The sequence below is a fragment of the Vulpes vulpes genome, chromosome 2, assembly GCF_048418805.1.
Source record: "Vulpes vulpes isolate BD-2025 chromosome 2, VulVul3, whole genome shotgun sequence".
In the NCBI taxonomy this organism is placed as follows: domain Eukaryota; kingdom Metazoa; phylum Chordata; class Mammalia; order Carnivora; family Canidae; genus Vulpes; species Vulpes vulpes.
The window spans coordinates 69,082,501-69,110,174 of record NC_132781.1 but is presented as its reverse complement, the minus strand read 5'-3'; the positions used below and the strand labels follow the sequence as shown (position 1 = coordinate 69,110,174).

At 31.8% G+C, this 27,674-nt stretch overlaps 1 protein-coding gene across 2 annotated transcripts in view; it reads right to left on the bottom strand.

The window, feature by feature from the left end:
• Positions 1 to 205: 205 nt before the first annotated feature.
• The window catches only part of TECRL (trans-2,3-enoyl-CoA reductase like), a 95,807-nt gene continuing 68,338 nt past the window's right edge, over positions 206 to 27,674 (bottom strand). For both annotated transcript variants that reach the window (XM_026003473.2, XM_072748871.1), the window contains exons 6-12: positions 24,328 to 24,433; positions 22,987 to 23,059; positions 19,843 to 19,886; positions 9,432 to 9,489; positions 2,207 to 2,292; positions 1,636 to 1,681; positions 206 to 769 (exon numbers count right to left, since the gene is read on the bottom strand). In XM_026003473.2, the coding sequence (XP_025859258.1) occupies positions 642 to 769; positions 1,636 to 1,681; positions 2,207 to 2,292; positions 9,432 to 9,489; positions 19,843 to 19,886; positions 22,987 to 23,059; positions 24,328 to 24,433 (541 nt within the window). In that variant the 3' untranslated portion in view covers positions 206 to 641. The remainder of the gene's footprint in view (positions 770 to 1,635; positions 1,682 to 2,206; positions 2,293 to 9,431; positions 9,490 to 19,842; positions 19,887 to 22,986; positions 23,060 to 24,327; positions 24,434 to 27,674) is intronic.

Sequence of the window (27,674 nt, the reverse complement as noted above, 5' to 3'; positions counted from 1 at the left end):
TATCATCACATATAATCAATTTGAAATATACATATTTCAATATATATTTATATAAATACATGATTTATATGTAAATATAAATATATGTTAATATGCAGTATATATTCAAATTATGAATAATGTCTAGAAAATATTTTTAATTCTTTTAATTTTGTAATTGCAACATACAATGTACGTATGAATAAATAAATATGACACAAGATTACATGTTTCACTTTTAATATAGGTAGAATTTTCACAAAAAATTGAAATATACTTCTCAATGTTGAACAATAAAGTAAGTAATAAATTACTATTAAAATGTATGCAATTTAAGTGACTTAAATGTCACAATTTTTTACTTAGGAATTCAGGTATTTTACTTGTCTTAAGCAAATAGTATGAAATATTTAATAAAGTAAGAAAATCTTGTTCAAGTACCAATCCTTTAAAAATATATTGGATTTTATTTTTTATTAATTATACATATAGTTTCTACTTTTTATTTGCCTTAGGTTTATTATTCTAAATTTATCTAAATTCTAATATTAATTTTTACTCAGTAAAAAGTACTGTTATTTTTGAAATTCTGTTACATTATAGTCAACCATTGACTAAGTCTTACTTAGTGGGTTTATAGACTGTTTTTCTACACATTTTTCCTACAGTATGAATGGAATCATTGCTGACTTCCTATGCATATAAGAATTGAATTTCTTCAGATAAACCTTATGTTTCTTTTGTGCCCACAGAGACATCTGGATACTCATCAGAAGTGTAAAAACCCCAACTAGAAGAAAAAAGAAATAAGTATCCTTTCTTATTTCTATGATGCATATAGCAAGTTACATTTAAAAAACTATCATATTTAGCTCTTAAAATATTTCTCAATTGTTGCATACTTCTGAATCAATTTTCTTTACTTATATTCATTGCCTAGCATAATATATATTCAACCATTTTCATTACATGGTTGAATAAACATAGAAAGTACATAGCAGAGATCAAAATAAATTCACATTTTTTTATATCCCACTGCTACAAAGTATTTCCAAATAAAGAATTTTTATCTCTGAATTTTTCATTAATAGTTTTCTGTATGTATATAATATACATCTACACAGACATATGGCAAACCACATTAATTATGATTTTAAAATTTTATACAGTGGAACAAATAATGGATGAGATGATTGTAATGGTTATAACACATATCTTTTCCAATACATGCAGCTGATTGCAATTTAACTCTCTTATGTGTGTTAAAATGCCCAGCATTTAAGATTACACACTTATGCTCCTAGTCTTCCCTTCAGAGACATTATGAGCACTTGAAGGACACAGCAATACACGTCTGCATTTATGCATAACAGAGTTTCAAGTGAAGTGCATGATTACCATTACTTTTTATTAATAAATTCTTGCTGTTTAATATGTTTGGGCTACTTTTTCTAGGTTGGATTAAGCCATGATTACCTAGAGATTTTTGTTTCATTATATTTTAAAACTGCTAAAAATATCCAAAATAAAAAATAAAAATAGAAGCATAAAATCCTTTTGCAAAAATGCCAGACTTTACCGCTATAAAAACTTGTTCTCAGAAACCACTTTTCCTAAAGGTGCATTTACTTAAATATGAAATAACCTAGGTCTTACCTGGCAGTGTTTGTGTCATGACTGTGAAACTAATCCATGATCCAATCTGTTAGGTTAAAGAATAAATTAATAAATACCATTACCATTTGTGATATTACAAAGGTAATATGAAAGCTTAAAAGACAGTAAGACAACTATAGGTAGAAATAAATTTCTCCCAAATAATAATTTTGTTTTAAAATAGGATAGTCATAAACAATCCCACAAACAGCATCATATTCATAAAACAAAATGGAGCATATTGTTCCAAAAACTGTAATGATAAAAAAAAAAAAAACAGAATTCTGAAACATCTCAAGATATTTGATATGGAGATTGTAAAGTTTTCTTTAAAAATAAATATATGTAAAAATATTCATTTTTGCAGGGAAAATTGTGGTTGAATGTTCCAATTTCCTATGCCTATAACTTGAATTGAAATATATATCATAATTTATAACTCTGTGCCAAATCTACAGATAAAACCTGTATATAATTATATATATTAAACTATAATATATGTAAATACATAAACATGCATTTAGTATATCATATAACAAAGTGTAATTATTTATATGCATAAATAGCATACCTCATAGGTGTAGTTAGGACATGAAACTAGGAAAAACATCCATGTGAAGGGGTTATAATTTGGACTTGGAAAACAGGCATTAATTCCTTTTAGAAAGAAGAGTAAAGTATCAGTGATGCTACATATAGCAAATTTAATCATATATGTATAAATATAATTCTAAATTCTCTAGAACAACTTATACTACATAAAATGTCATCATTTATTTATAGAAACGTATTTCCCAAATTACTCAGAAAAATCCCAGTTTCAAATGTTATGACCTTTTGACTCAGAATACCTCTCATTTTTTATTTCTACAGCTATATTGCTATAAAATTACAGAATATACCATGATAATCAGTTCTTTAAAATTTAATATGTAAATATTATTTTGCATAATATTTGCAGCTGAATTGCATACTCAAATCAGTAAATGTGCCTTAACAATTGCATGCCTTTTCTCTTTTAGTTTCAAATAAGATGTTTTTGGTTGAGATTATTAAATACTTCAAACCTCCCTTTCTATTTAATTAGCGAAAATCCAAAGGGAATTTTACAAGGATGTCATTTATATTAAGAAAGTGTGAAAATCTCTCATAAGAGGATTACAGTGAGTATCAGCATAGTTAATATTCAGAAATACCACATAAATTATTTCTGCTCAGCAAGCAGGATTGTTATTTACAGTTTTCATTATACTTAGCATATTGTCACTTGATTTTTGTGATTTTTTGCCTTTCAATTTCTTTCAAGAAATATTTTAGATAACAAATTTATAATGATTTCAAGTTGAACTTTGAGCAGTGACATTTGTAAAAGTAAATATGAGTTATAAAATCACTGTTTATTCTCCATAGCAAGTTTAATCAGATAACACATCAGCTAATCTCTTTTAGTTATAATTCTAAAGTCATAATGAAATGTCAGTATGCTGCTTTCAGAATTGTAACTATTGCTAAAATATCAAAGTAAAAAAAAATTAGGTACTGTGCAGATTTCATGTACTGTTCATTTCAAGATAAGGATAAATACATATGCCATTTAATATTTCAGATTGTCTTGATAACATACATGCAAATGCCTTTGTGTAATATCCATATATTCATCAAAAGAAAAGTGATTGAGGAACCTACTATCCATGTTATAGAATCTGAATTTCAGAGGTGGAAGATGCACGCAAGGTAATCTGGGTTAAATCTAGTTTATGACTGTTCAGTCTCTAGTGTTAGTGGAATGTTCAAGGATCCACAAATGCACACTTCTTCCAGATGTAGTTTATAGATTTAGTAACCAATATGTCTCGGGACACTGAAAATGTATATAGACATTGTCTTGTGTATCTATTTCCTCTGTTAATTTTAAGATGTAAGCCTGGATGTTACTAATTTAATACTTACATTGCGATGAAATGCTTTCTCAGTCTCTAGTTACTATATATAATAGAGCTTTTATTACATAAAAGAAGATTTTTTACATTGCAATAGTGCACCACCCAGATTCTTCTTTAGGTAGAAGAGATTATTCTACAGCTTCAGGGATAGCTGCTGGCAGAAAACTTTCAATTCTCAGCATCCCCTATGAAGATTGTCTGGCAGAAGGGAGCAACCTTGTGCCCAAGGTCACATTCATTCTTTGGTGTAGCTTTAATCAAATATTTGATCAATATGGTAAATTGATGACTCAACTCAGAATAACATTGATTGATCATCCCAGCTTTAGAATGCCCCATAGGTTCACCTGAGACTGCCCTTGAAACTATATGACTCTCAATTTTCTCTCCAAACATGACTTAGTTTTTCCCCATTCATAAAATCACTCTCTAACAGACCTCCTGAATGCTAATATCCACCTTAGCATCTGCATCCTAGAAAACTGAACTGACAGTAGCTGCCACCAGGAATGGCCCAAAAAGCAGGTAATGGAATGGCATTTTAAAGTTGAATGACCAACTGAAAAGCCTGCAATGAGTACTCCCATCATTGACGGTAGATCCCAAACAGATAGCTGCTGGTACAAGAGTAGCTGTGCAAATATAAAGCCTTTTTACCAGTGGTGTGCTGATATTCTATACTGGTGGAAAGGAATGCTTTATTTGGTCCAATGGAATTAAGTGGTGACTGCTATCGGTACTCAAGGTAGCTAAAAACTGAAATTGACAGTTGGCAATTAAAATCCAACTGTAGGGGATCCCTGGGTGGTGCAGCGGTTTGGCGCCTGCCTTTGGCCCAGGGTGTGATCCTGGAGACCCGGGATCGAATCCCACGTCGGGCTCCCGGTGCATGGAGCCTGCTTCTCCCTCTGCCCATGTCTCTGCCTCTCTCTGTCTCTCTGCGTGTCATTCATGTCATTCATTCATGTCATTTATTCAATAAATAAAATAAAATAAAAACTAAAAAAAATAAATAAATAAAATAAAATCCAACTGCAGCAGAGGGCCTCATCACAGAAGCTCTAATCTCTTAGAATGGGAGAAACACAGAAAAAGCTGAACACCAGTCCAAAGACTTACTTGCAATAGTAGTCATGCTCCAAAGAAAAAACAAAACAAAAAAAAAAACAAAACAAAAAAACAAAACAAAACTCCAGTCCAAACTAGGTCTGCTAAGTCAAGGTTGGTATTCACAAAATCTTGGTATAGATTCCCATGAACCATGAGCCTGATGAAGGCATCGTTCTATTAAAAGCTAGCACAACCTCTTGCTTAAAGGCAATACATATGCCACTATGTTGCAAGAAATTCTGTTCTAGGATCTTCTCTATGTCTTCTCTTAACTTCTATGCTATAGGGTAGGCTTACAGAACCATATAATCTACCTGAGGTTGTTCTGGATCTGGTAAGGGAGAAAAAGGATTATTCCCCAATGGACCTACGGAACCCAGCTAGCAAATCATGGGAGAATATACATGTGATTGGATTCAGAGAATGCTTGATAAGAAAGGAAAAATATAAAATTGGACAAGAATAGGTTTATGTTGGAGCAGTCTTCTGGGATATAGGAGTTAATGCTCTGCTAAAATGGTACAGACACACTAACATGCACCTAGAAGATGAGCACAGTAAGTGAGGAAGAAATGTTAGAATTCCCCATGGCAGGCAGGGGGGAAAGATGTCAAATGGCTTAGAAAAGTGGGGATCCTAGATTAGATAGTCTATAGAAGGCTGAAAAGGGAAGGCTCTTTTCCATGGAAGAAAAGTTTTTCTCATGTTCCATATCCCCATGTTCTTTCCCATGTTCCACATAATTTACAGGATATACCATTTTCCAAAGCTATAAGGATGTATTAGTGAAAGGGGCACCACCAGCACTAAGATTAGTTTTGTCTCTCTGCAGTTCCAGGCTGAGTATAAGGGCTGTCATTTTAGAACTAGGATGGACTAGTAGTGATTGGGATTTAAGTATCCTTCCTTCCCCTTCTCCCAAATCAAAGGCATTTCTAGCTATAGCACTTAGTTGTCATAAGCCAGAATGAGTAGTAAAATCAGAAGAGGCTCGATCTACAAAAAGTTACGGCTGGTTAAAAGTAACACAATGTTCCAAAAAGCTAGCTTATGTTTACCCAACAGTGTTATTTCTGAATTTAGAAATAAATTAAGAGATGGACAGTCCAGAGATTTGGGGCAGCTGACAATATAACATTCCTTTCCCAGTTTTTGGATTTTAACCAGCTGTAAGACACTAAACTCATTGGTGGGAGAACAAACTGGGACCTTAGGAAGGAAGACTCTGCAATGCCAAGACAAGTATCCAGGAAAATTTTACCCCCATGAGGATCAAAGTAGGGGATCTTGGGTAGCTGGCTCAATTTCTGAAGTATCTTTTGATTTCAGCTTAGGTCATGATCTCAGTGTTGTGAGACCAAGCCCCACACTGGGCTCCACTTTGCATATGGAGCCTGCTTAAGATTCACTCTCCCTCTCCCTCTGCCCCTCCACATTCCCTTTCTTAAAAAAAAAATAAGAATATAGGTTATGACAATAGGTAATCCCTGAGACATTAAATGTGCATGTTGAGGGTAAAAGGAATCTAACAGTTTGTGGAGGAGAAAATTAGTGCACATCCGTTGTTATACTGAGACCATGTACAGTGGTAAAGGCTGTGTACTACTTTCCCACTAGCATGTCTCTTTTACATTTCCCCCAGAAAGAGAGGCACTCTGGCAACCAGATGGAGTTATTACCAGAAAGTTTACAAAGAAGTGGATCTGTGAAACCTAAGGAAGAGACTGATGCGTGCTGAGATATGATGTCAAGATCCCCATCAAGTATGACGGACTTCGTCCATAACTGATGGGACTACTGGTAGCAGGAAGTTTTCAACTCCAGACCCTCCAAGAGGATGGCCTTGACTAAAGACAGCTGTTTTATACTCAGTCATTCACATTTCCCAGAGAGATCTACACTCAAGTAACCTTATTTCTAGTCAATCCAACACAAGACAACTCAGGTAAGTTATCCTAGCTTCAGATACCCCTGTAGAATTAACCAAGGTCACTCGTGAGACAGCATCACAGTCTAATTTCCTACTTAGCAAAATTCTCCTCCCCTCCTTCTTTTCCGTATTTTGTAATAAACTTCTTTTTAACTTATTCTATATCAAACTGTGTCTCCTGGGGAACATGTTTTGTAACACCTTATTTAAATAATAAATATTAAATGGTCCCCCTATACATAATTTATGACTAAAGCACATCTAAGAAACAGATGTTACTACAAGGATCAATTAACACATAATGGGGATTTAAAACCAGGAACAGCAGAAACTTTTTAAAAGCCAACAAAGGAACTGATAGTTTAAAAAGGAGTTTATGTAAGAAAAAAAGAATGCACTGTATGTATAGAAATCTAAAATTCATGATAAGGAAAAGTAGATCTACTGAGAAAAGGTCTGATACCTGACAGATCAGAACACTGAATATGAAGAACTGAAATGAGATGAAATGATTTGTAAGTAGTGAGACTAGAAGGTTTTCATCTTAGGAAGCACTACTTCCATAAAAGTATCGGAGAGCAGCTCATGAGGAATACATTGCTTGGAGGCTTAAGGGAGAAGGAAAAGAAGGAAACATTTCTTTGGAATTGTGGCATTTAGAAAAAAACAGTGTTTAAAGAATCAAAAGACACAATAAAACAACCCTCTTTCCTTCCAGAACACACTTTAGAGACTCCACTTCAAGCACCCCATCCATAAAAATATTTATTATTTCTCTTTTAGGACAACCGATACACTTAAAAATGAACATAAGTTGATTGGCATTCATATAAGCCTTCCATGTAAGAAAAATAGAAAGCTATTTTTTTCCATGCTGATAAAAATACCCCCTAAAAGATAATTGAAAAATTTTAACAGAATCTGCCTACACAGAAGCATTTACAGATACAGAGAACATAACCATTAAGAATTCCAAAACTCAGAATAGATTTGGCCAAAACAGGGAGAAAAAATAGATGAAAAGTGATTATACTCAAGAAAAAAATTGTAGTAAAAGGAAAAAAGTCATCTCAGTAATATAGACATTTCAATTTGCCTATGGAATGTTTAATAGAATAGGGGATATTAAGATGAAGAAAAACAGCCAAAAACAAATAAAAAGCTAAAAATAGAAAGTAATAGATATATAAGACATAAAGATGTAATATATATATGTTATATATATATATATGTTATATATATATATATATATATATATATATATATAATTTAACCCCTTAAACCCCTTAACCCCTTGCAGTCAACAATGCAAGAAAACAAATTTTAAACCATAAGAAAACTTTCTGGAGGTAAAAAAAAAAAAAAAAAAAAAAAAAAAGACATGAATCAACCTACTGGCAGATTACATCATGTTTCTGGAAAATTGACCTGAAATTATGAAGTCTAAGACATACCCCACATAATAAATAGACTTAGTGATAAAGAAAAAGTCTTTGAGTCTCAAGATTAAAAGATCAAGTGATTAATAAAGAAGAGAAGATTAGATTGGCATCCGATTTCTCAAGAGCAACATATAAGCAAGTTAAAGGATGGAATAAACACTAAAGAAAAAAAGTCGTCTTTTCATGAACAATCCAAAGGCCTGTCTGACTTCAGAAACATGATTTAAAATTTTCATTTTCAAATCATGATACCATAATCCAAGTACATGAAGAAACGAGCACGATGACACAGAGGTACATAGTCAAGACTAAAATTAGTGGTATTCATAACTTTGGCAATATTAGTATTTTTACAGAGTTGTATTGTGTTTCTACACTAAAAGTTTTACAGTCAGGTTTCAAATACATCTAAAGAGAACTCAGTAAATCTATAAATTTGGATCAGATAAAAATGACATACAATCACTCTATTTTTTAATAAAGATTTTATTTATTTATTTATTTATTTATTTATTTATTTATTTACTTATTTATATGAGAGAGAGAGAAAGAGCTAGCAATACAGAGCATGAGCAGGGAAGAGAGGGAGAAGTAAACTCCCCAGGAGCTGGAGCCCAACATGGGGCTCGATCCCAGGGCCCTGGGATCGTGAACTGAGATGAAGGCAGACCCTTGACTGACTGAACAACCCAGGCACCCCTCAGCCACTCTACTTTAATGTAAAAGCAGACAATAAACCACAATAGCACTGTCATTATTCTCTTAATTTTTTAGCAAGGTACAAATATTTTCAAATCATGTTATCTATCATCTATCATCTATTTATCTATCTATCTATCTATCTATCTATCTATCTATCTATCATCATTTTTATATAGTCATCAATTTAGCTAACAGCTAAATTTTAAGTGTCCTCCTAGGCATTACTGTTTCTAAACTTTGAATTTGCCAACAATCGCTTTTATTAGAAAAAGTTTAAGTCACTTGAAATACAGTGGGATTACATAAATTATTATGCAAATTAGATTAAGATTGGGAGTCAAGCTAAGAAATTGAAATTTATCACTGGATTTTATAGTCCCTTACTTCTTAATCATCTGTTTTTCACATATTTAAGTGAGATTGTCATTTGATTTAGGGGGGGGCATGTGCATTTTATTTTAGAGAAACCATTATTAGAAAATATGATTTAGTTCAAATATTTTAAAAACTTAGTCATACAGGGGGTAGAATTGGGGAATATTGTCTTAAAAGTTTCCAAATATTGCTTTTACAAATGTTTGCTAAAGTCTTTTTTAAAAATAACTAACATTAAAAAAATAAATAATAAAAATAATTAACATTGTTTAGAGAAGAGAAAAAGAGACTAACCTGTATGATTGGGATGAGCCAAGATCACATTGATGAAATGATTTCCAGCTTCACAAATCTGTAAAACATTTTAAACTTTTCAGTGTGATCAACATATTCCTCTTTAAAAATTATATTCTATAGATTTACCAACATCCATGTAAGATATTAATCTCAAGTTCCAAGAGATATATTATCACACTAATTGTAAGGAGAAGGTAGCTTGTATCACAACAATGAAGAAGCTGTTGTAGACATATTGAATTAACCTAATGGATCACCCTGAGTTAGAAACTTTGAAGGTATTATTGATCCTTTTTTCTTTTTTTTTTTTTTGAAGACTTTATGTATTTGTGGGAGAGAGAGCAAAGCAAGAGAGAGAGTAGGAGATGGGAGGAGGGACAAAGGGAGAGGGAGAAGCAGACCCCCCGCTGAGCAGGGAGCTCAATGCTGGGCTTCATCCCAGAACCCTGAGATGTGACCTGAGCTGAAGGCACATACTTGACTGACTGAGACACCCAGGTGCCCCTATTGATCCGTTTTGATAACTAAGTTCAAATTCCCTTGTTAAAAATCAGGTTGTGCTGATTATATGCTTTGTACTTGGTTAGTAGGTAAGTTTCCACTCCATGAAGAGACAAGTCATGTCAGAGAAGATAAGCTTGGCACAGGTTTACACATCCTAAATTTATTAGCACAGTAGCAACCCTACCACTGCAAGGATGATAGCATGATTCCCCCCAACCCCCGCCCCAGTTTCAACTCAGTTTAGAAAACTTATTGTAAGCAGTACTGTCCTGCAAAGACACTTGCTGATTGTCTGTCATCTGACCCCTTGATCATGTACACTGCTCTAGCCATCCTAGTGAATAGGCCACTGTGACCCCCTAAGAAACTCTAGTCTAACATCTCTGGGAATGAGGTTAAAATTGTTCCCAAATTGCAACATGGAACCTCACAAGTTAGTACCCCTTCCTTTGTTACCTATATGCTTTACCTGATTTCTTAAAGATATTTTATTTATTTATTAGAAAAAGAGAGAGAGAGAGAGAGAGAACATGAGCAGGGTGAGAGAGGGGAGGGATGGATGGAGAGGGAGAAGCAGATGCTCAGCTGAGCAGGGAGCCCACAGTGGGGCTCCATCCCAGGATTCCAGGATCATGACCTGAGCTAAAGGCAGAGGCTTAACTGACTGACCCACGCAGGCACCCCATTATATGTTTTATCTGATTAACACGAAGTATGTATTCAACATTTAAATACTATGTTGTTAATAACAGATTGTTATCCAAAACCATTTGGTTTAAAGTCATCCAAATTTTCACTATAAAATATCCCATAAATTGAGCATGTTTTTAACTCAGTATCTTTAATGCTAATAATCTCTTCAAATATACCTGATTTTGTTCTTTTCAACAATTTCTCTATGGATTTCTTCAGATATAATAGTTTTGTAACTGTAGAAGAGGTTCCTAGTTTCTCAAGTTGTCGCTAGGAATAAAAGCTGAATTTTACATTTTCAGATAATAATTTTAGAGTTGAACTTATTTCTAGGTGAATGTGGTTAAGACTATGAGCCATTGCTGGATGAATCTATGCTCAAATGCCTCATCTTTTAACTTACTTTCTAGAGATTACATGACTAAGACATATGAAAGTCCATTTCTTCCCCTAAATGCTAATATTACTTCCTGTCTTATGATGGTTATTTTAGGATGATTAAATGAAATCAAGTGTCTGACATATGAATTACCCAATAAAACTGTGATAATTTTAGTTACCAATGTCATTAATTAAAAACTTCTTCAGAGAATTTTCCTACACTGATTAATCTCACTTCTCTAAATTTCTATCTCACACAATGGTAGCACTACAAAACACATAATTACCAAATTAATAATTTGTTATATTTGTTTGGTCTTCACATATATTGCTCATCTTTCAGGCAAATGGCATGTCATACTTATTTTTCATCACTCACAGTGCCAAATACCAAATGGGACATATGATAAAAATACTTATTAATAAGCAAATTAACGTACCAAATCTTTGTGAACAAATTAGATGTTAGAAATTATGGGTTTTCTTCTGGTAAAACATAATCACTTTATGATTATCAAGATTTTAAATTCATTCAACCATCAAAATATTTTCTCCTTCCTACTTTCCACAACACAACTATATCTGAACAACTACTTTTCACAACACAACTACATATAGGCCATGGAAAAGAGCATTTAAGCTTTATTAAGACCACTAGCTATATCCCATAATTTATCATTAGGTGTCCCTTCCCTCCAACCCCCAAATAAACCACATAATGTACTGAAATAAGAAATATGAGAGAAGGGGATAAAAAAGGTGGGAAATAATCCAACTTTTCCATCTTTCCACCTACAGTTGAAATGCCTATCTATATGCATTGTAGGAGTGGAGAGAAAAAATCAGCTATATCTATACTATATCCTTAGAAATACTGAGTTTATCATCAACTTAGCAAATCTGTAATGGATTTTAAGGATCTATTTTCAATGCTCACATTAAGCACTGGCTCTAAAACTCTGAAGAATGAATGTGTCCAGTATAGGTTAATTGACCTAGATAAAAGTGGTTGATATAATTTCCTCTTCTGTCAGAGCTGAGTAAGATTAGAAAATTCAGTCAGTGCCATAAAACTCAATATATGGTTCTCTCGTTGAATAAAATTTCAGAAGCACATTCAGTGTGAAACCCTGGAACATTTCCCAGCATGACTTACACATTTCTACTGGGTTGATTCTTCTTTAAATTAGAAATCTTCATTTAGCATATTACATGTTAACACAACAACTTCATAAATAAAGTTTGAGAAAGTTATCATTAAGGTTTGATTTTTACATTACTTAAATGTTAAATCATCTTATATATTAAACATGCAGATGTGTAAGAGATGCCCAACTTGTAGAGATCCATTTTTATATAATTTCTGTATGGTTCTTTCTTGTAAGCTTCAGCAAGCAAATGTTCTCTACTTATATAAGTGAAGACAATGTGTCTATGGAATAAAATCTAAACACTCAAATACAGAATTTGTAGACATCCAAATGAAAATTATCTATATTATTTCTGTATATATCTATTTTCCTTAAAGTTTTATACATGTTAGCATTAATCATTATTTATAATTTGACATAAGTTTATAATTTGAGCAATGTAATGGTCATTTTATTAATATAATTAAAAATTGAATCTGATAAAATGTTTCTAACACTAATAATCAGATTTGTTTTGAATTTCAGCTATTTTAATTTTCTCTATTTCTAATGATAATTATTATAATGTCATGTTTATTTATTTTATGTAATATACCAAGAATAGGAAAAATCTTCAATCACTATATAATTATGGAAAATTTCATCGTGATCTGTATCAACTATTATAATCTTGAGAAGTTAGTCTCTAAAGGATAAAACATATTTGCATAGACATTCTATTTAATAATATAGGCCGATATTACACTCTTTTAGCATCATAAGTTTTATATTGGACTTATGATAACATATCACTATGATAACATTATAAAAATTTATTCTAATTCCCAAATTAGGAAACCCATTTATAGACATTTCAATAAAAAGATAACATGCATTATGTTCCAGAATATATATGTACAATATATTCATTATAGGTTTATCAGAAAAAAAAAATAGTAACCAATACTTTTATTCATAAGACTTTATTTTTTAAGCAGTTTAAAGTTGACAGCAAAATCAAGGTGAAGGTACAGGGATTTTTTTATATACCCCTGTGCTCCTGCACATGCATAACTTCTCCCATTATCCATGTCCCACACCAGCAGGGTATGTTGGTCACAACTGATAAACCTACATTGACACATTATAATCACCCAAAGTCCACAATCTACATTACAGTTCACTCTTGGCATTGTGCATTCTGAGCTTGGACAAATGTATAACAGCACATATCCATCATTATAGTAGCATACAGAGTATTTCCACCATCCTCTTCTCTTCCTCTCTCCCCAACCCTTGCCAACCACCAATCTCATTACTGTTTCCAGTTTTGCATTTCCCAGAAATTCATCTATTTGGAATCAAACAGTATTCAGTCTGAAAGGGCTTCTTTTACTGAATAATATTCTTTCCAGTTTTCCTGGTGTCTTCTCATGGCTTGATAACTCATTACCCTTTAGCATGGAATAGTATTCCATTATCTGGATGTATCAGTTTATCCATTCAGCTACTTTGAGACATCTTAATTGCTTCCAAGTTTTGGCAATTATTTTTTATTTTTTTTAAGATTTTATTTATTTATTCATGAGAGGCACAGAGAGGGACAGACAGACAGAGGCAGAGACACAGGCAGAGGGAGAAGCAGGCCCCAAGCAGGGAGCCTGACATGGGACTCGATCCCGGCCCTGAGCTGAAGGCCGCACCAAACCGCTGGGCCATCGGGGCTGCCCAGTTTTGGCAATTATGAATAAAACTGTTGCAAACATCCTTTGTAGGGTTCTGTGTAGACATAAGTTTCTAATTCCTTTGGGTAAATATCCAGGAGCACAATTGCTGGATAGTTGAAGTATATTTAGTTGTAAGAAACTGCCAAACTGTTTCCCAAAATGACTGGATCATTTTGGATCCCCACAGCAGTGAATGAGAGTTCTTGCTCTTGTTCCACATCCTTATCTTCATTTGGTGTTGTCAGTGTTCTGGATTCTAGGCCATTCTAATAGGTTTGTAGTGCTGTGTCTTTTAATTTGCATTTCCATGATAGCATATGATTTGGATCATCTTTTCATAAGCTTATTTGATATTTGTGTATCTTCTTTGATAAGGTGTCATTTAAAATCTTTTTCGTATTTTTGAATTGAGTTGTTTGTTTTCTTATTCTTGCATTTTAAGGACATTGTATATTTCTGATAATCATCTTTTATCAGATGTGTTTTTTGCAAATATTTTTCCTAGTCTTTGTTTTCTTCTCATTCTCTTGACATTGTTCTTTGTGGAGCAGAAGTCTTTAATGTGTTTTTAATGAGCTTATCAATTACATCCTCCATGGATCATTCCTTATTGTTTTATTGTGGTACCTAGATTTTCTTTTATGTCATCATCTAAGAGTTTTACAGTTTTGCACTTTGCACTTAGGTCTGTGATCCATTTTGAGTTAATTTTTGTGAAGTGTAGAAGTTCTGTGTCTAGATTCATTTTTTTTTCTTTTTGTATGTAGATATCTAGTTGCTCCAGCACCATTTATTATGACTAATTTGTTCTATTGTATTATCTTTGCTCTAAACAATACTGGTCACTTTTGAAAATGAATAACCGTAGGGTTCTAAATAAAAGTTCAGCTATTGCATTTATATGATTGTAGGGTATGAAAATAAGTTTTAATAGTTATTTTATGAATTTTTGTGTTGCATGAAATTAAAATTTTATTGTATAAAACCTGCTATACTTGCTATAGGAGAAGATATTTTCACTCGATAAATTAACTCAAAGTATTTGATCTTGAAATTGATTTAATGTTTAAAAACTGTTTATTTCTGTAGCCCATCTCATTACCAAATTCTATGGATATTTTGTTTATTTATTTTTAATCCATTGAGCTTTCATGAAATATCATATAATGCAAGAATGTACACATTTAGTACCAGGATATGGTCTAAAAATAACACCATTCAGTAAAACTTGAAAAATAAAAATACTTCATAAATACTGACTCTGAAATAAATTATTGCTAAAAGCACACTTATGATAAAACAAGCCAGTTGGGTGTGCCTATTAAAAACAACAACAACAAATAATAATAATAATAACAAATAAAAAATAACAACACACACTATGATTTTTTTCAGAAATTATTTTTATATTATCTTTAATACTTTATATTTTAACAATATTTTTATCATTATAGTAGCTGCTGATTTTAATTTATATTATTACTATTTTTACGAATAAGTCAGTTTTAAATGAAAAATAGTTATAAAATTATAATAAAATAAACTTGCATTAATTTTACATTATTAATATTAAAATGAGTTTTCTAAACAAAATATTGAAGAAGCAATACTCCAACCAAAGTTTTGTATAATAGTTGATTCCTAATTATGTTATTATTTACCTTAGATACTTGAAGGGGAAAAATATATATACTTGAAGGGATTTGAGAGGAAATCAAATTGGAGAATGATGAGAAAATGTGGAGTCCTGAATTGTGTTTTAAATCTTCAATAAAAAGTACTGTCAGTCATTTTATTGGCTTCTATCAACAGTAGGCAAAAGATCAGAAAAAAGTGTCACAACTAAACCTGAGCATGCTGCCTGACAATGAAAGCACTTACCTTTGGCACACTTTTCTTTCCTCATTTATCTCCTTCCATAAATACCCAACATTTGAGCAGTTTCCTGGCCTTACTGCAGTTTCTATAGTACGGCCTCACTCTCCTCCACCCTTGTTAAAAGCTGTGATATATTGTTCCCAGCATCCTCTTCTCTAATCAAAAATTACTGTTCTGTGCCCAAGGTTCTTCCCTGTTCAGTGTTACAGGAGAAGGTGTGACTTTTTGATAAGAAAGTAATTTATTACTTCTCCAAGAATATTTGCATTTTAATAAAAAAAATCTAAATGAGTGTAACTAATAGTGAGACTGAAGACACAGAGGCAAAACCAGGGAGAGGAGTGATTTTCAGTACTTTGCAAACCATGTCTTCTACATTATTATTTATTTCCTACATTGTTGAAGACAGTAAAAAATCAGGGAAAAATTCATTATATGGTGAAGTGCTCAATGTACAAAGAACTGACAAGCCATAAACTGCTTCTGGAGAGTAAAACATAAACTGAGAGGAAAAATGGATAAAGAAAATAGATTGTTATTTATACAATAGCAAAATATTTAAAATCATAGATTCTATTTTGTTTTGCAATAGTGCTTTTGTTCCTTTGTGGGTGGATTTGGTTTCAGAGAATAGAGATCATAGAAATATACAGAGACTGGATTATAGTGTATCTCCACAATTTCTAGGAGAAAAAAAAAAACAAACAACCAAAGATCTAAAGTTGTGGAGAAAGGTATTCTGATGTTTTTAAAAATTCACCTATACTTGATTCTACTTGCTTGATTTTTTTCCTCTTGTAGATTTTGTGATATCAGAACATATTTGAGGAAACAAAGTCTTGTTGAAAGTAAGACAAGAACAGGTGATGAAATACTTCTCAGAATATAATATAAACATGACAAAATTCACCAAAATCAAAGATTTTCCACAAGAAATTATACTTCACTTTGGAATACATTAAGTATGCATTTTAAAGTGCATTGTTTTGCTTAAAATAGATTTTGCTTAGTATGTTAGAAAACTCAGAATAGCAATAGAAAAAAAAGAAGAGGGAACAGAAGAGAAAATTATAATTTGTAAATGGTTAGTCCACAAAATGGATGATTCACACATGAGTAATTAAGAATTAACTATGATTGCATTTCACAAATTCTAATATATTATATCCTAACAAGGTGATATTCTGGGTCTACACAATAGCAGAAAAGCAAAATCAACTTGAGATGAATAATACATTTTTCCCATGTTAAGGGGGTATATATATCAAGAAATGAAGAACAGGAAGTTTTGCAAACATTAGTAGAAAAATAAAATTAAGATAGGCATTTTCTGGTTAAACTTTATATCATACAAGTTTGGGCTATGAATTTCCCCTCTGTTCCTTCTACATAATAATTGATTATATTATATGCTGATAATCTTAATATAAAGTAATTTTAAATGCACTTGACTTAAAAATAGGTGCTGTTCTTTCCAAACCATTTGCATATACATTTTTTTGTGATAAATGTGAAAGGCACACCTTTAGATATTCAAGTTATTATGAATGGAAAAAAATAACCTTGAAATATATAATGTATGCTCACAATAATATAGATGGCATCTTCAATAAGTGATATATGTGCAAATTCAAACAACTCATCTGTTTGTTATATCCTGTATTGGAATCAATTTCTTAAAACTTATATGTTAATATCAAACTTTGTTTATGAAAATTAAATGTGTTTTGCCTACATTGAACATTATCAAGAAATTCATGGCTAGAGGGAGTTTTTAATTTGTCATCACTATTTATAATTTTATGAGACTCGTAGTGGCCCTTTTGTCTCTTTTCTGAATTTCTATTTGCAATAGAATACAATTACATCCAAAATTTTGACTTTTACATAGGTTTTCTTCATATCCTCAATACTATCTATAAATAAAAACACAGGTTGTTCCTTTTATCTTAATTTAAATCTACGATTGAATGAGTCAGTTTGTTATGTGCTTAGAAGTGTGGAATTAAAGTTATCACACTTACCTACTGTCTGTATTGGATGTAGTCAATGCTACTGTTTATCACTATTTGTTTATTCTGACACCTTGGCCCTTATAAGACAACAACTGTGATAAAATTTTATGACTTGACTATTTCTCCTACTCCTTATTTTTTCCCATGTGAAATATATATAAAAGCATTCATTAATAAAATAATTTGTGAAGAATAAGCATGAATAGCTTATTTAGGAGGCAATGTCTTTTAAAAGTCTTTGGGGAAAAATGTATATTACAAATTATTAGAATTTTGCCCATTTCCAATTATGCCTCTTTATTTTTCACTTAAAAATATTATGACTGCTATGACAAATGTTTTAAAAAGCTGTAATTTTCCTGGAGTGGCTGGGTGGCACAGTTAAGTGTTCAACTCTGGGTTTCAGCTCAGGTTGTGATCTGGGGGAGTGTAAGATCGCGATCCATGTCAGGTTCTGTGCTCAGGGCAGAGTCTGCTTAAGACTCTCTCTCCCTTTCTCTCTGCTTCCTGGACTCTTCTCTCTTTCTCTCTCTCAAATAAATAAATAAACCTATCTTAAAAAAAATAAAAACCTATAACTTTCCCTAAATTTTTCTTTTTTTCTTTTTCTTTTCTTTAATAGATTCATTGCTATACCACATTTGAGAAAAGGAAAGGAATCAAGAGTGCTATATAAAATGGGAGATGTATAAATATTAGAACTAACAGAAAACAAGTTGCAAAAATGTATAGTGGCTAACATTTTAAGGAGGAGAAAAACGAAATAACAGATATGAACATCTAAAAATGTATCAAAATGAAGACGAAGCACGTGGTTATTATTTTATCACTAATTAATTCTTCCAGTTGCTCAAATTTACTGAGTAGTTAATATTCAGAGATCATTAGACTTGGTACAATGTAAGTTAGCAATAAAGGCATCAAAACAAATAAACTGAAGTCTTGCTATGTATGAATAATATACACGTGGAAAATTAAAAGGTGGTGATAGTTTCTACTATGGACAAAACCACAGTCAACAAGAAGAGGATGTTTTTAAGGAAATTATTAACTAAAATACACACATTGTTTCGCATGAGAGTTTTTAACAAAGCGTGTGTGATTTGTGCCTTGTATGAAATGGTGGGATATAATTTATTCAATACCAATTCCACAAATGGCATAGACTTATATATGAATCAAGGAAATTTAATCAATACATCAGGAACAGGAATTATGGGATTAATCTATCAAGGTTAGGAATGAAGAAGAACATGAACAGGGAATAAAAGCATGGGTTATTTGGTGGAAGAATATGGTGTATAAAGCAAAATGTGTTGAATGAAATAATACATTTCAGAAATAATAATCTGTTGTAATCAGATTGATGTGTACCTAATTCAAACAATGTATATGTAAAGATAAATAGAATAATCTAAATAACTGGATTGTGAACACTTAGAAAAGCCCTGTGCTTTATTCTAAAAAGTAGACTTTGTTTTCATTCAGAATTAGTTAAATTAACAATTATGCCAAAGTGATTTGATGCTCATCTGTTAGACTCCTGAAACTCGCTTTTAGGCTTCTGCAAGTGTATAGACAATAGAAGTATTACTAAGTATGATTTTTTCAAATTCTACTATATTTAAAATTATTCTAATCATCCTTTATAGATGAGTAGAACATTTTTACTAAAAGATCTGGAGAGCTGGGATGCCTGGGTGGCTCAGCGGTTGAGCATCTGCCTTTAGCTCTGGGTGTGATCCCAGAGCCCAGGGATCGAGTCCCACATCAGTCTCTCTGCATGGAGCCTGCTTCTCCTTCTGCCTGTCTCTCTCTCTCTCTCTCTCTGTGTCTCTCATAAATAAATAAAATCTTAAAAAAAAAAAAAAAAGATCTGGAGAGCTAAAAAGAAAAATTTAGAGAGCTAATGCCTTAATTCGAGGTAATTGCTTGACTTACTGCACTTAATACCATTAACTATATAATATAAAAATAGATGATATTTTCTACATGTGAAATCCTCAAATATAATTTGTTTTGCATTCTTAATAGCACTACAATGAGAGCATGAATAACAAATAATATAAATAATACATACCAAAAAATTGATAGCAGATACTGTGACTTGGCGGTTACCAAATGCTAGAAAGTAGGAAAGAAGATATCATGCAGACATTCATATTTTGGAAAACCACACTATAAACATAGTTCAGGCAACGTTTATTGGATATTGCTATCCTCTAATCCAGAGTCTGTGGTGTATGTAATTGGCCTTTTGGAATAACACACTTTGCAATCTAAAGGGATGAAAATATTTTTGCTTTCAACAAGTACTTTTTTTCTAATCACCTAATTATATTTAGAATACAAAAGAAATCTACTTTTAATTTGTATCATTAAATTCTTTGAAAGCTGATTTTATCTCTCATTTGTCACTGTAAAAGCACATATCAAAATGTATGATGGCACCCAATAATATGCTTGCTTTTTAATGTTGAACAACAAAAATAAACATGCTAATAACAATTTTTATATTTTGCATTGATGTTTTATTTTTATAAATATTTTATATTTATATTTTAAGCGTTATCATTTGAATGTATTTTATATTATAAGTGTTTTATATTTTTTATCTAAAAACAAATATATGAGGTAAGTATTAATGTCCTCATCTTGAAATAAAGAAGAATATAGGTTATATAAGTTCCCAAATCATATAGAGTAATGAAAGTGTCCTAAAGTCACCTTTCTCATGGTAGAGAAGTGGAATATACTACAGGACCACAAATGAAAATTTCTGATAAGCTCATCATCTATATTAATAGTTGCATTTCTTTTTTCTGTTTATGTGTATACATATAAATTATATTTATGTAGTAAACATATTTGCAAGAAAACATAACACCTCATCTTAAAGTTTGCATATTTTATAAGTATATTTAAAGGTTTTTCTAATATTATTAAAAGCTCATTATAAAGGATACAGCAGAATCTGCACTATAATGTTTAATGTGGCTAGCTCTAAAAACATTAAGTATTATCTAATCACTGCAAAATTAGTGGTACTTTAAGTTTATGTGTAAATAATACTACGTCAAACATCTTTCTTCCTGTCTTTTATGGAAGTTCTATTTCCATTGGCTAGCAATTTAAAAGTATAATTTATTCAAAAGTTATATAAGTATCTATGCATGGATATATATACATACATATATATTTCTGTATATAAAATATGTGGAAGTGTTGGAAGTTTTGTTTTCATAAAGTGCATATATTTAATCATGAAATAAAATACATTAATGGAGAAAATTTGTGAAATAGATAAAAATGTAAAGGAAAATGCATTAAAATCCCATTATCTGTGGCAAATCATTTAAAATTCAGATTTTCCCTTAGAAGGATACATATTTGTTATACATTCTTTATAATATCTGATAAAACAATTTTATAATCACTTATTCCTTAATATCACATTTGCCATTATTTATTAAGCATACTTTCCTATAATTAAACATTGTTCTCTAGCTAAATCGAAATATTTTTTTATTTGTGTCTACTTCTAGACAAAACTTAGTCCATTCAACAATAGTTGTTAGGACTTTATATGAGACGCACTATACTGTGTGCTTGTGGTAAATCATTTATAAACTAAGCCCAAAGCAACTCTTATCTTAATGCAAATTATTGTCTGGCAAGGAAACAAATAACAATCACAAAATAACAAATGGAAGTTGCAACCCTGATAAGTCTTACAAAGAAAGATCTATATAGTATTTAATGTAAGAGCTAAAATGAAAGATTTAATCAGGGATATCATAGAGGACTCTCTAAGAACATTGTGGAAGTCTAATTTAGAAAATGAATAGATATTAACACAGACAAGAGGGGGGTGCAAAACATTTCATATAGGAGGGCAGTGAAGATATACTTCATTTTCATTTTTTAAATGAGAATAAATATAATGTGATAAAACAGGTAAAGGGACAAAGAGTATAATTTTAAAATATTTTAATATTTATTTCCAAAATGCAAAGTTACAGATAGAAAAAACTTTCTAGAAAAAATTTCAGCCATCATTAAAACTTTTTATATTTTTTATAAATTTTATAATATTTCACATTTGGCAGAAAAAAAACCCAAATGGTTTATTTTTCCTTGATTGATGTTGATACCAACATTTATATATTGAGTTTTCTGAACATATGCATTCCATTTTGCAGTTAATGGAATATTCCTACCATTGGGTAGTTTTCAATTATGATAAATCTTAATCTATAATCAGGAATATTAGCATTTATATAATAATGTTTCTCATTACAAAAGAAATAGGAAATTTACAATTATTGACAAACATTAAGTTTTCAATAAATATTTTGCATATGTTAATAACAATCAGCTTCTATTATTTTGTATCAGATACCTAGAATGTGACATCTTTCAGAGGCTCTTAAACATACTGTGGGGCAAAAATATCTATCGGCTAATGTTTGAAAATTAGTAGGATATCGGATATAGTGTATATATCATCTTCTGATAAAATATTTTTTTAAAAATGAGAGTTATATGATTTAGAAAATTTTCCTCCTCAATATTCATAGTCAATTGTTAGTATTTAGAAGAATTCAAGTTTTGAACATTGGAATGATTTACTTATAGCGTGCTCAACTAGATTTGCTGATTTTACCAAAGATTCTGTTGTTGGTACTTCAAGCAAAGATGTTAAGATGGTTTAACTTATTTTATAAAATCTGAAATAAAGCTTGGAATGCCTGGGTGGCTCAGTGGTTCGGCCTCTGCCTTCAGCTCAGGGTATGGTCCTGGGGTCCTGGGGTCAAGGCCCACATCAGGCTTCCTGCAGGGAGCCTGCTTCTCCCTCTGCCTTATGTCTCTGCCTCTGTGTGTGTGTGTGTGTGTGTGTGTCATTGATAAACAAATAAAATCTTAAAAAAAATAAAATAAAAATAAAATAAAGCTTGACTACTCCATTTATTTCCAATTATTTCAAACTTTATAAGCACCAGAAATAGATCACAAAAAATAACTGTCAATTAAATGTGAAACCTCAACCCTTGTAGCACCAGAGCCCTATGCAGGCTCTGTCCCAGGACCATGGGATCAAGACGTGAGCCCAAGGCAGATGCTCAACCACTGAGCCACCCAGGTGCCCCTTCTGTGTAGTTTAGAAGACGGCTTAGATGCTGGCAATTTAGGATGTGTTTAATTAGAAAGAAATTCTACATACATGGTGGTGTATACCGTGGATGATTAATATAGTATGCAATCCAAGAAGTAAATCCCCAATAAAAGGCACAGCCCTACAAATAAAGCATAATAAAAGTTAGGGAATATATATAAAATCCATCATATCATTTGAAATTTTCCCATATACTTATGTCACACTGCAGGGTTTTTTTTTTTTTTTGCATGAAAAATGTTATGTTTTCAGCAAGATAAATGAAATGCTTCCTCACCCAATAAAGTACCATTTTACAAGTACCCATTTGATATCACTAAGGAAAGGCATTACTTTGCTCAACCCTTATTAATATAAATGGGTACTTAGAGTATAAGGCAAATGTAGCAATATATTTTAGAAATATTTTTCAAGAGTGGTTGTCTATTCAGTAATCAATATGAATGAAGTAATAAAATAATAATGCATTGCATAAAATATCTTAATATTAATTTTTCAACTGTAAATGAATAAAATAATGAATTATTTAATCATTAGTAAAACATATCTTGATAGATTATAAAGGGGAACGTCCTAGTTTCTAAAGTCCTAGGCTATAATACTAATCTTGTACTGAAATGATAAATTTTAGTACCTTCTGCCAGAATAGAAGCTAGTCTAAGGGATTTTTGAGGTTTGGGAGTTTATTGTTTTATTACAATGACAACAATATAAAGGCTTGTTGAATTTTTTACAAAACAGATATTTGCCAAAAAAGGACATTCTTTTTAAAAAGGAAATATTTCATATTGAAAGTAAATTTTAAATTGGAAATTAAAAGTAACTGGAATTAGAATTGGAAAATTGAATTGCAGCATGTTATCCGATGTGCATTTCCATTTCAGTATTTCATAAAACTTCCCATTTTCTTGACAGCTATTTGATGAGATGGTTATTAACTCCCTGCATTCACCATTTTTGGAAGAGCAAAGACACTGTCATCACACTGACAACTGTCATAAGTACAGGGTATAGTTTCATCATTGTAATCACACAGATGTATTTTTACAGGAGGGTTCATATATGACATCCCTCTTCCTCAAGAGGCACTTAAAGAATCAGAATTTAATGCTAAATATTTCCAAAATTAAAGGCGCCTGAACATATGCTGCTCTAACAAAAGGACACGGCAACTCTCTTATGTAGGATTATTGGTTCAGAGCAGCTCCAGTGAAATAGGTCACTCAGGACATGGCATTTCAGGAGCGGATGTTTAAGATATACTGACGTGGTTGAACAGAAAAATCTAAGCATGAGGGAAATAAACATGATTGTATCATTTTATGGATGACCCAATACACAAAATATTTCTCAGTGATAATTAAAATTACAAAACATATCAATCCCCACCTTTATCAAATTTTTCAAAGGTGTATGTCCTGCAGAAACTTTATGAACAAATAAGGTTTCCAAAAGATATCGGATATAGTGTATACAATGACAGAAGCAAGCCAAGCTAGAAAGAAAATAAAACATAAACATATTAAGTTCTCTTCCATAGGTCTGGCTTGCCTTATGCATAAGACATTTTTTGTTAGTTTACTACATTATAATTTATTAGGAAATGTTTCCAATAATCAAAACACTAATGTTTCTTTTAATATTTTTACCCTAGAAATTTTCTAAATTTATTTCACACTAACAGTATGGTCACAACAATCTCTATAAATCTACTTCTGATGATATTCAGAATAGTTTATAATACCAGTCATAATCTATATGCTCACATCTACCCCAGGAATATATAATAATTATAATTTTACTCATATCAAAATGTCTCAAGAATAAAGCAGAAAATGTACAAACTTTCTTTTTGTTTTGTTTTTTTCTTAGTATAGCTGATATACAATGTTATGTCAATTTCATGTGTACAACATGGTGATTTAACAAGTTTTACATGATGCTGTGCTCTCTATAAGTGCACCTGTCATCTATCATCACACAATGTTATTAAAATATCATTGACTATATTCTTTATGCTGTGCCTTTTACTCTTTTGATGTATTTATACCATAGCTGGAAACCTGTGTCTCCTAATCCCTTACCCCCACTTTGCCTAACTTCCCCACTCCTCTCCCCTCTGCCATTGGAGACAATGTGGATGGACCTAGAAGGTATGATGCTAAGTGAAATAAGTCAGATTGAGAAAGACGAATACCATATGATTTCACTCATGTGGAATCTAAAAAAAAAAAAGAAAAGAAAAAAAAAACCAGCTGAATAAACACACCAAAAAGCAGAATCAGACCTATAAATACAGAAAACTGATAGTTGCCAGAGGGGAAAATTTACAAGTTTTAAAAATAACCCAAATCTACTTAGAATTCATCTGACATTTTATAGTATTCAGAATAATGTTTTCATTGTCTGGTTGCCCTTTAGCAAGAACCATACATTTAAAAAGTTTGAATTTCATTTTTCATGGAGTCAATGCAGCTTTTGTTTTGTTTAGTTTGTTTTATGTTTGGTTTTTACCTACCAAATGAATTGTAATTTTTTTTTGTCTCTTTGCATGTTTGTTTTTGTTTCTGTTTTTCTAAATACCACCTCTTGTTGCTTTTTATAAAACTATTGTTTTAAAAGCAAATGTCAGATGTGATTTACAGGAATATGTTTTCTTGCTTATACGTGAAATATATTTCCATTAAAATCTGTACTGATTTTGTTAAAAATATAAAATTTAAAAAAATGTGGTTGTTATGCAAGAAAATCAATATGGATAAAAATTGCACACTTAAATCAATAGAGTTTGAACTTAAAAATCAGTGCATCATTTACTCTATGTAAAATCAAACATTGAGTCTCTACGGGGAGTTTATTTTAACAGAATGAATTAATGATTTCTGGTTAATAATAACAGTGACTTTAGGGAAAACAAATGATAACCTGCCTATGTCATTAGGGAATTTATTATTATTCATTAATTCATAAAAATATAACTGTGCACATTTTAGGGGAGAGACGTGTGTATATCAATACACAATAGGCAAATTCTGTGAGAAATGAGAGGACCAAGTGTGAATATCTCGAGAGAGAGAGCTTTCTAGACCGTAAGACAAGCAAAGGGAAAGGTTCTGATTTAGGAAAAGGTTTAAGTCTTGTAGGCTTAAAAGATCAATAAGGAAAATGAATATCTCTCCTACCTTGTTGGTTCTTTGTAGGAGTATTTACAAAAATATTTGAGTGTAAAATTTTCCACTTTGTAAGAAAGTATAAAGTGAGGTTATACCCAGCTACATACTAGAACTCTAAATGAAAAATTTTATTTCATGCTGTGATTAAATTAGTTAGCTTATTATTCTAATGTTTTATTTTACCAGCATAGCACATACAGCTGTACTTACTACTTGGATATATGTCACTCTGCACATACTTTCCATGTCTGATTCCATTCCACAATATTTCTATTTAATTATGGTTGACTTCTTTTCAAATATCAACTCTTCCTCTGTGCAGTGCTAAACTGATTGAACATCCATAAATAGGTTTGGGCCAATTCTTTTTTCCAATCATAATATTCAAAAATATTACTTATTACATAAGTTTCAGGACAGGAGGAATGTGAAAGAAAACACAGTCTTGGGGTACCTGGTTGGTTTAATCAGTTAAGCATTTGCCTTCAGCTCAGGTCATGGTCTCAGAGTCCTGGGATTGAGCCTCATGGCCTCCCTGCTCAGCACAGAGTCTGCTTCTCCCTCTCCCATTGCCCCTCATCTCTCCAGCTCATATTCTCTCTCTCCCTCTCTTTCTCTCTCTCTCTCTCTCTCTCACACACACACAAATAAATAAATAAAATCTTTAAAAAAAAAAGAAAACAGTCTCAATTTTATAGAGATATGCCAGGTTTCTATTGTGGAAGAATATGAAGACAATATTCAAGTAAAATGTTGAAGATATAAGAGATTTTGCTAATAATGGACTTCAAATTGCAGAAGGCCCATGCAAAAATTCCAGGAATTGGGAACAACTCAGTGAAAGCAACACGGACTGTGGTGTTAATTGAGCTAGAGTATGAGAGAAGAGGGATGGCTTGAAAGTATGGGGTTAATGATATGAAGGACCTAAACCAGAATATAAGCATGCAAACCAATGTATCTTCTTGCATTCATGGAAGACAGTCAAACTGTCCATGCTGTGTGTAGAAGAGGTTTCTTTCTTTTTTCTTTTTTAGAAGAGGTTTCAAACACTGCTTTTCCACCCCTCATGATGGGAGTCAGAATTTCTTAGGGAGGTGTGGCATCAACCTCAGTGTAAGGACTTCACTTGACCCCATGGTGGGAGAGACCTTGACACTTTCAAGTACATGTCTTCTAATTTAACTATTGTTGATTGAATAAAGAACATCTGGTTTCACCAAGCTGTGGACCCTCTTTTCACTACTTGATAGGGATGGAAGTACTGTAGGAAATACTGCCTTAGTTCTCTTGTGCACAGGTTTCTAAGACAGTCAAATACTTTTGTGGTAGTTGAGTCACATATAAATCTGAGCCAAGCAGAAAAAAATACTTTTGATTCTGTGAAATGATTCAGTCATTTTGGAGAATTAACATTAGATTATGTGGCAACTGGACATGGCATTGGGCACTTGATCTTCTTAACCTTGGGAAATGGTAATCATCCATCCTAAAATTGAGTTGCCTTAGGAGCTGTGTGATTATTTTATAGGTCTCTGCTAGACACTTAAATTTCACAAGTAG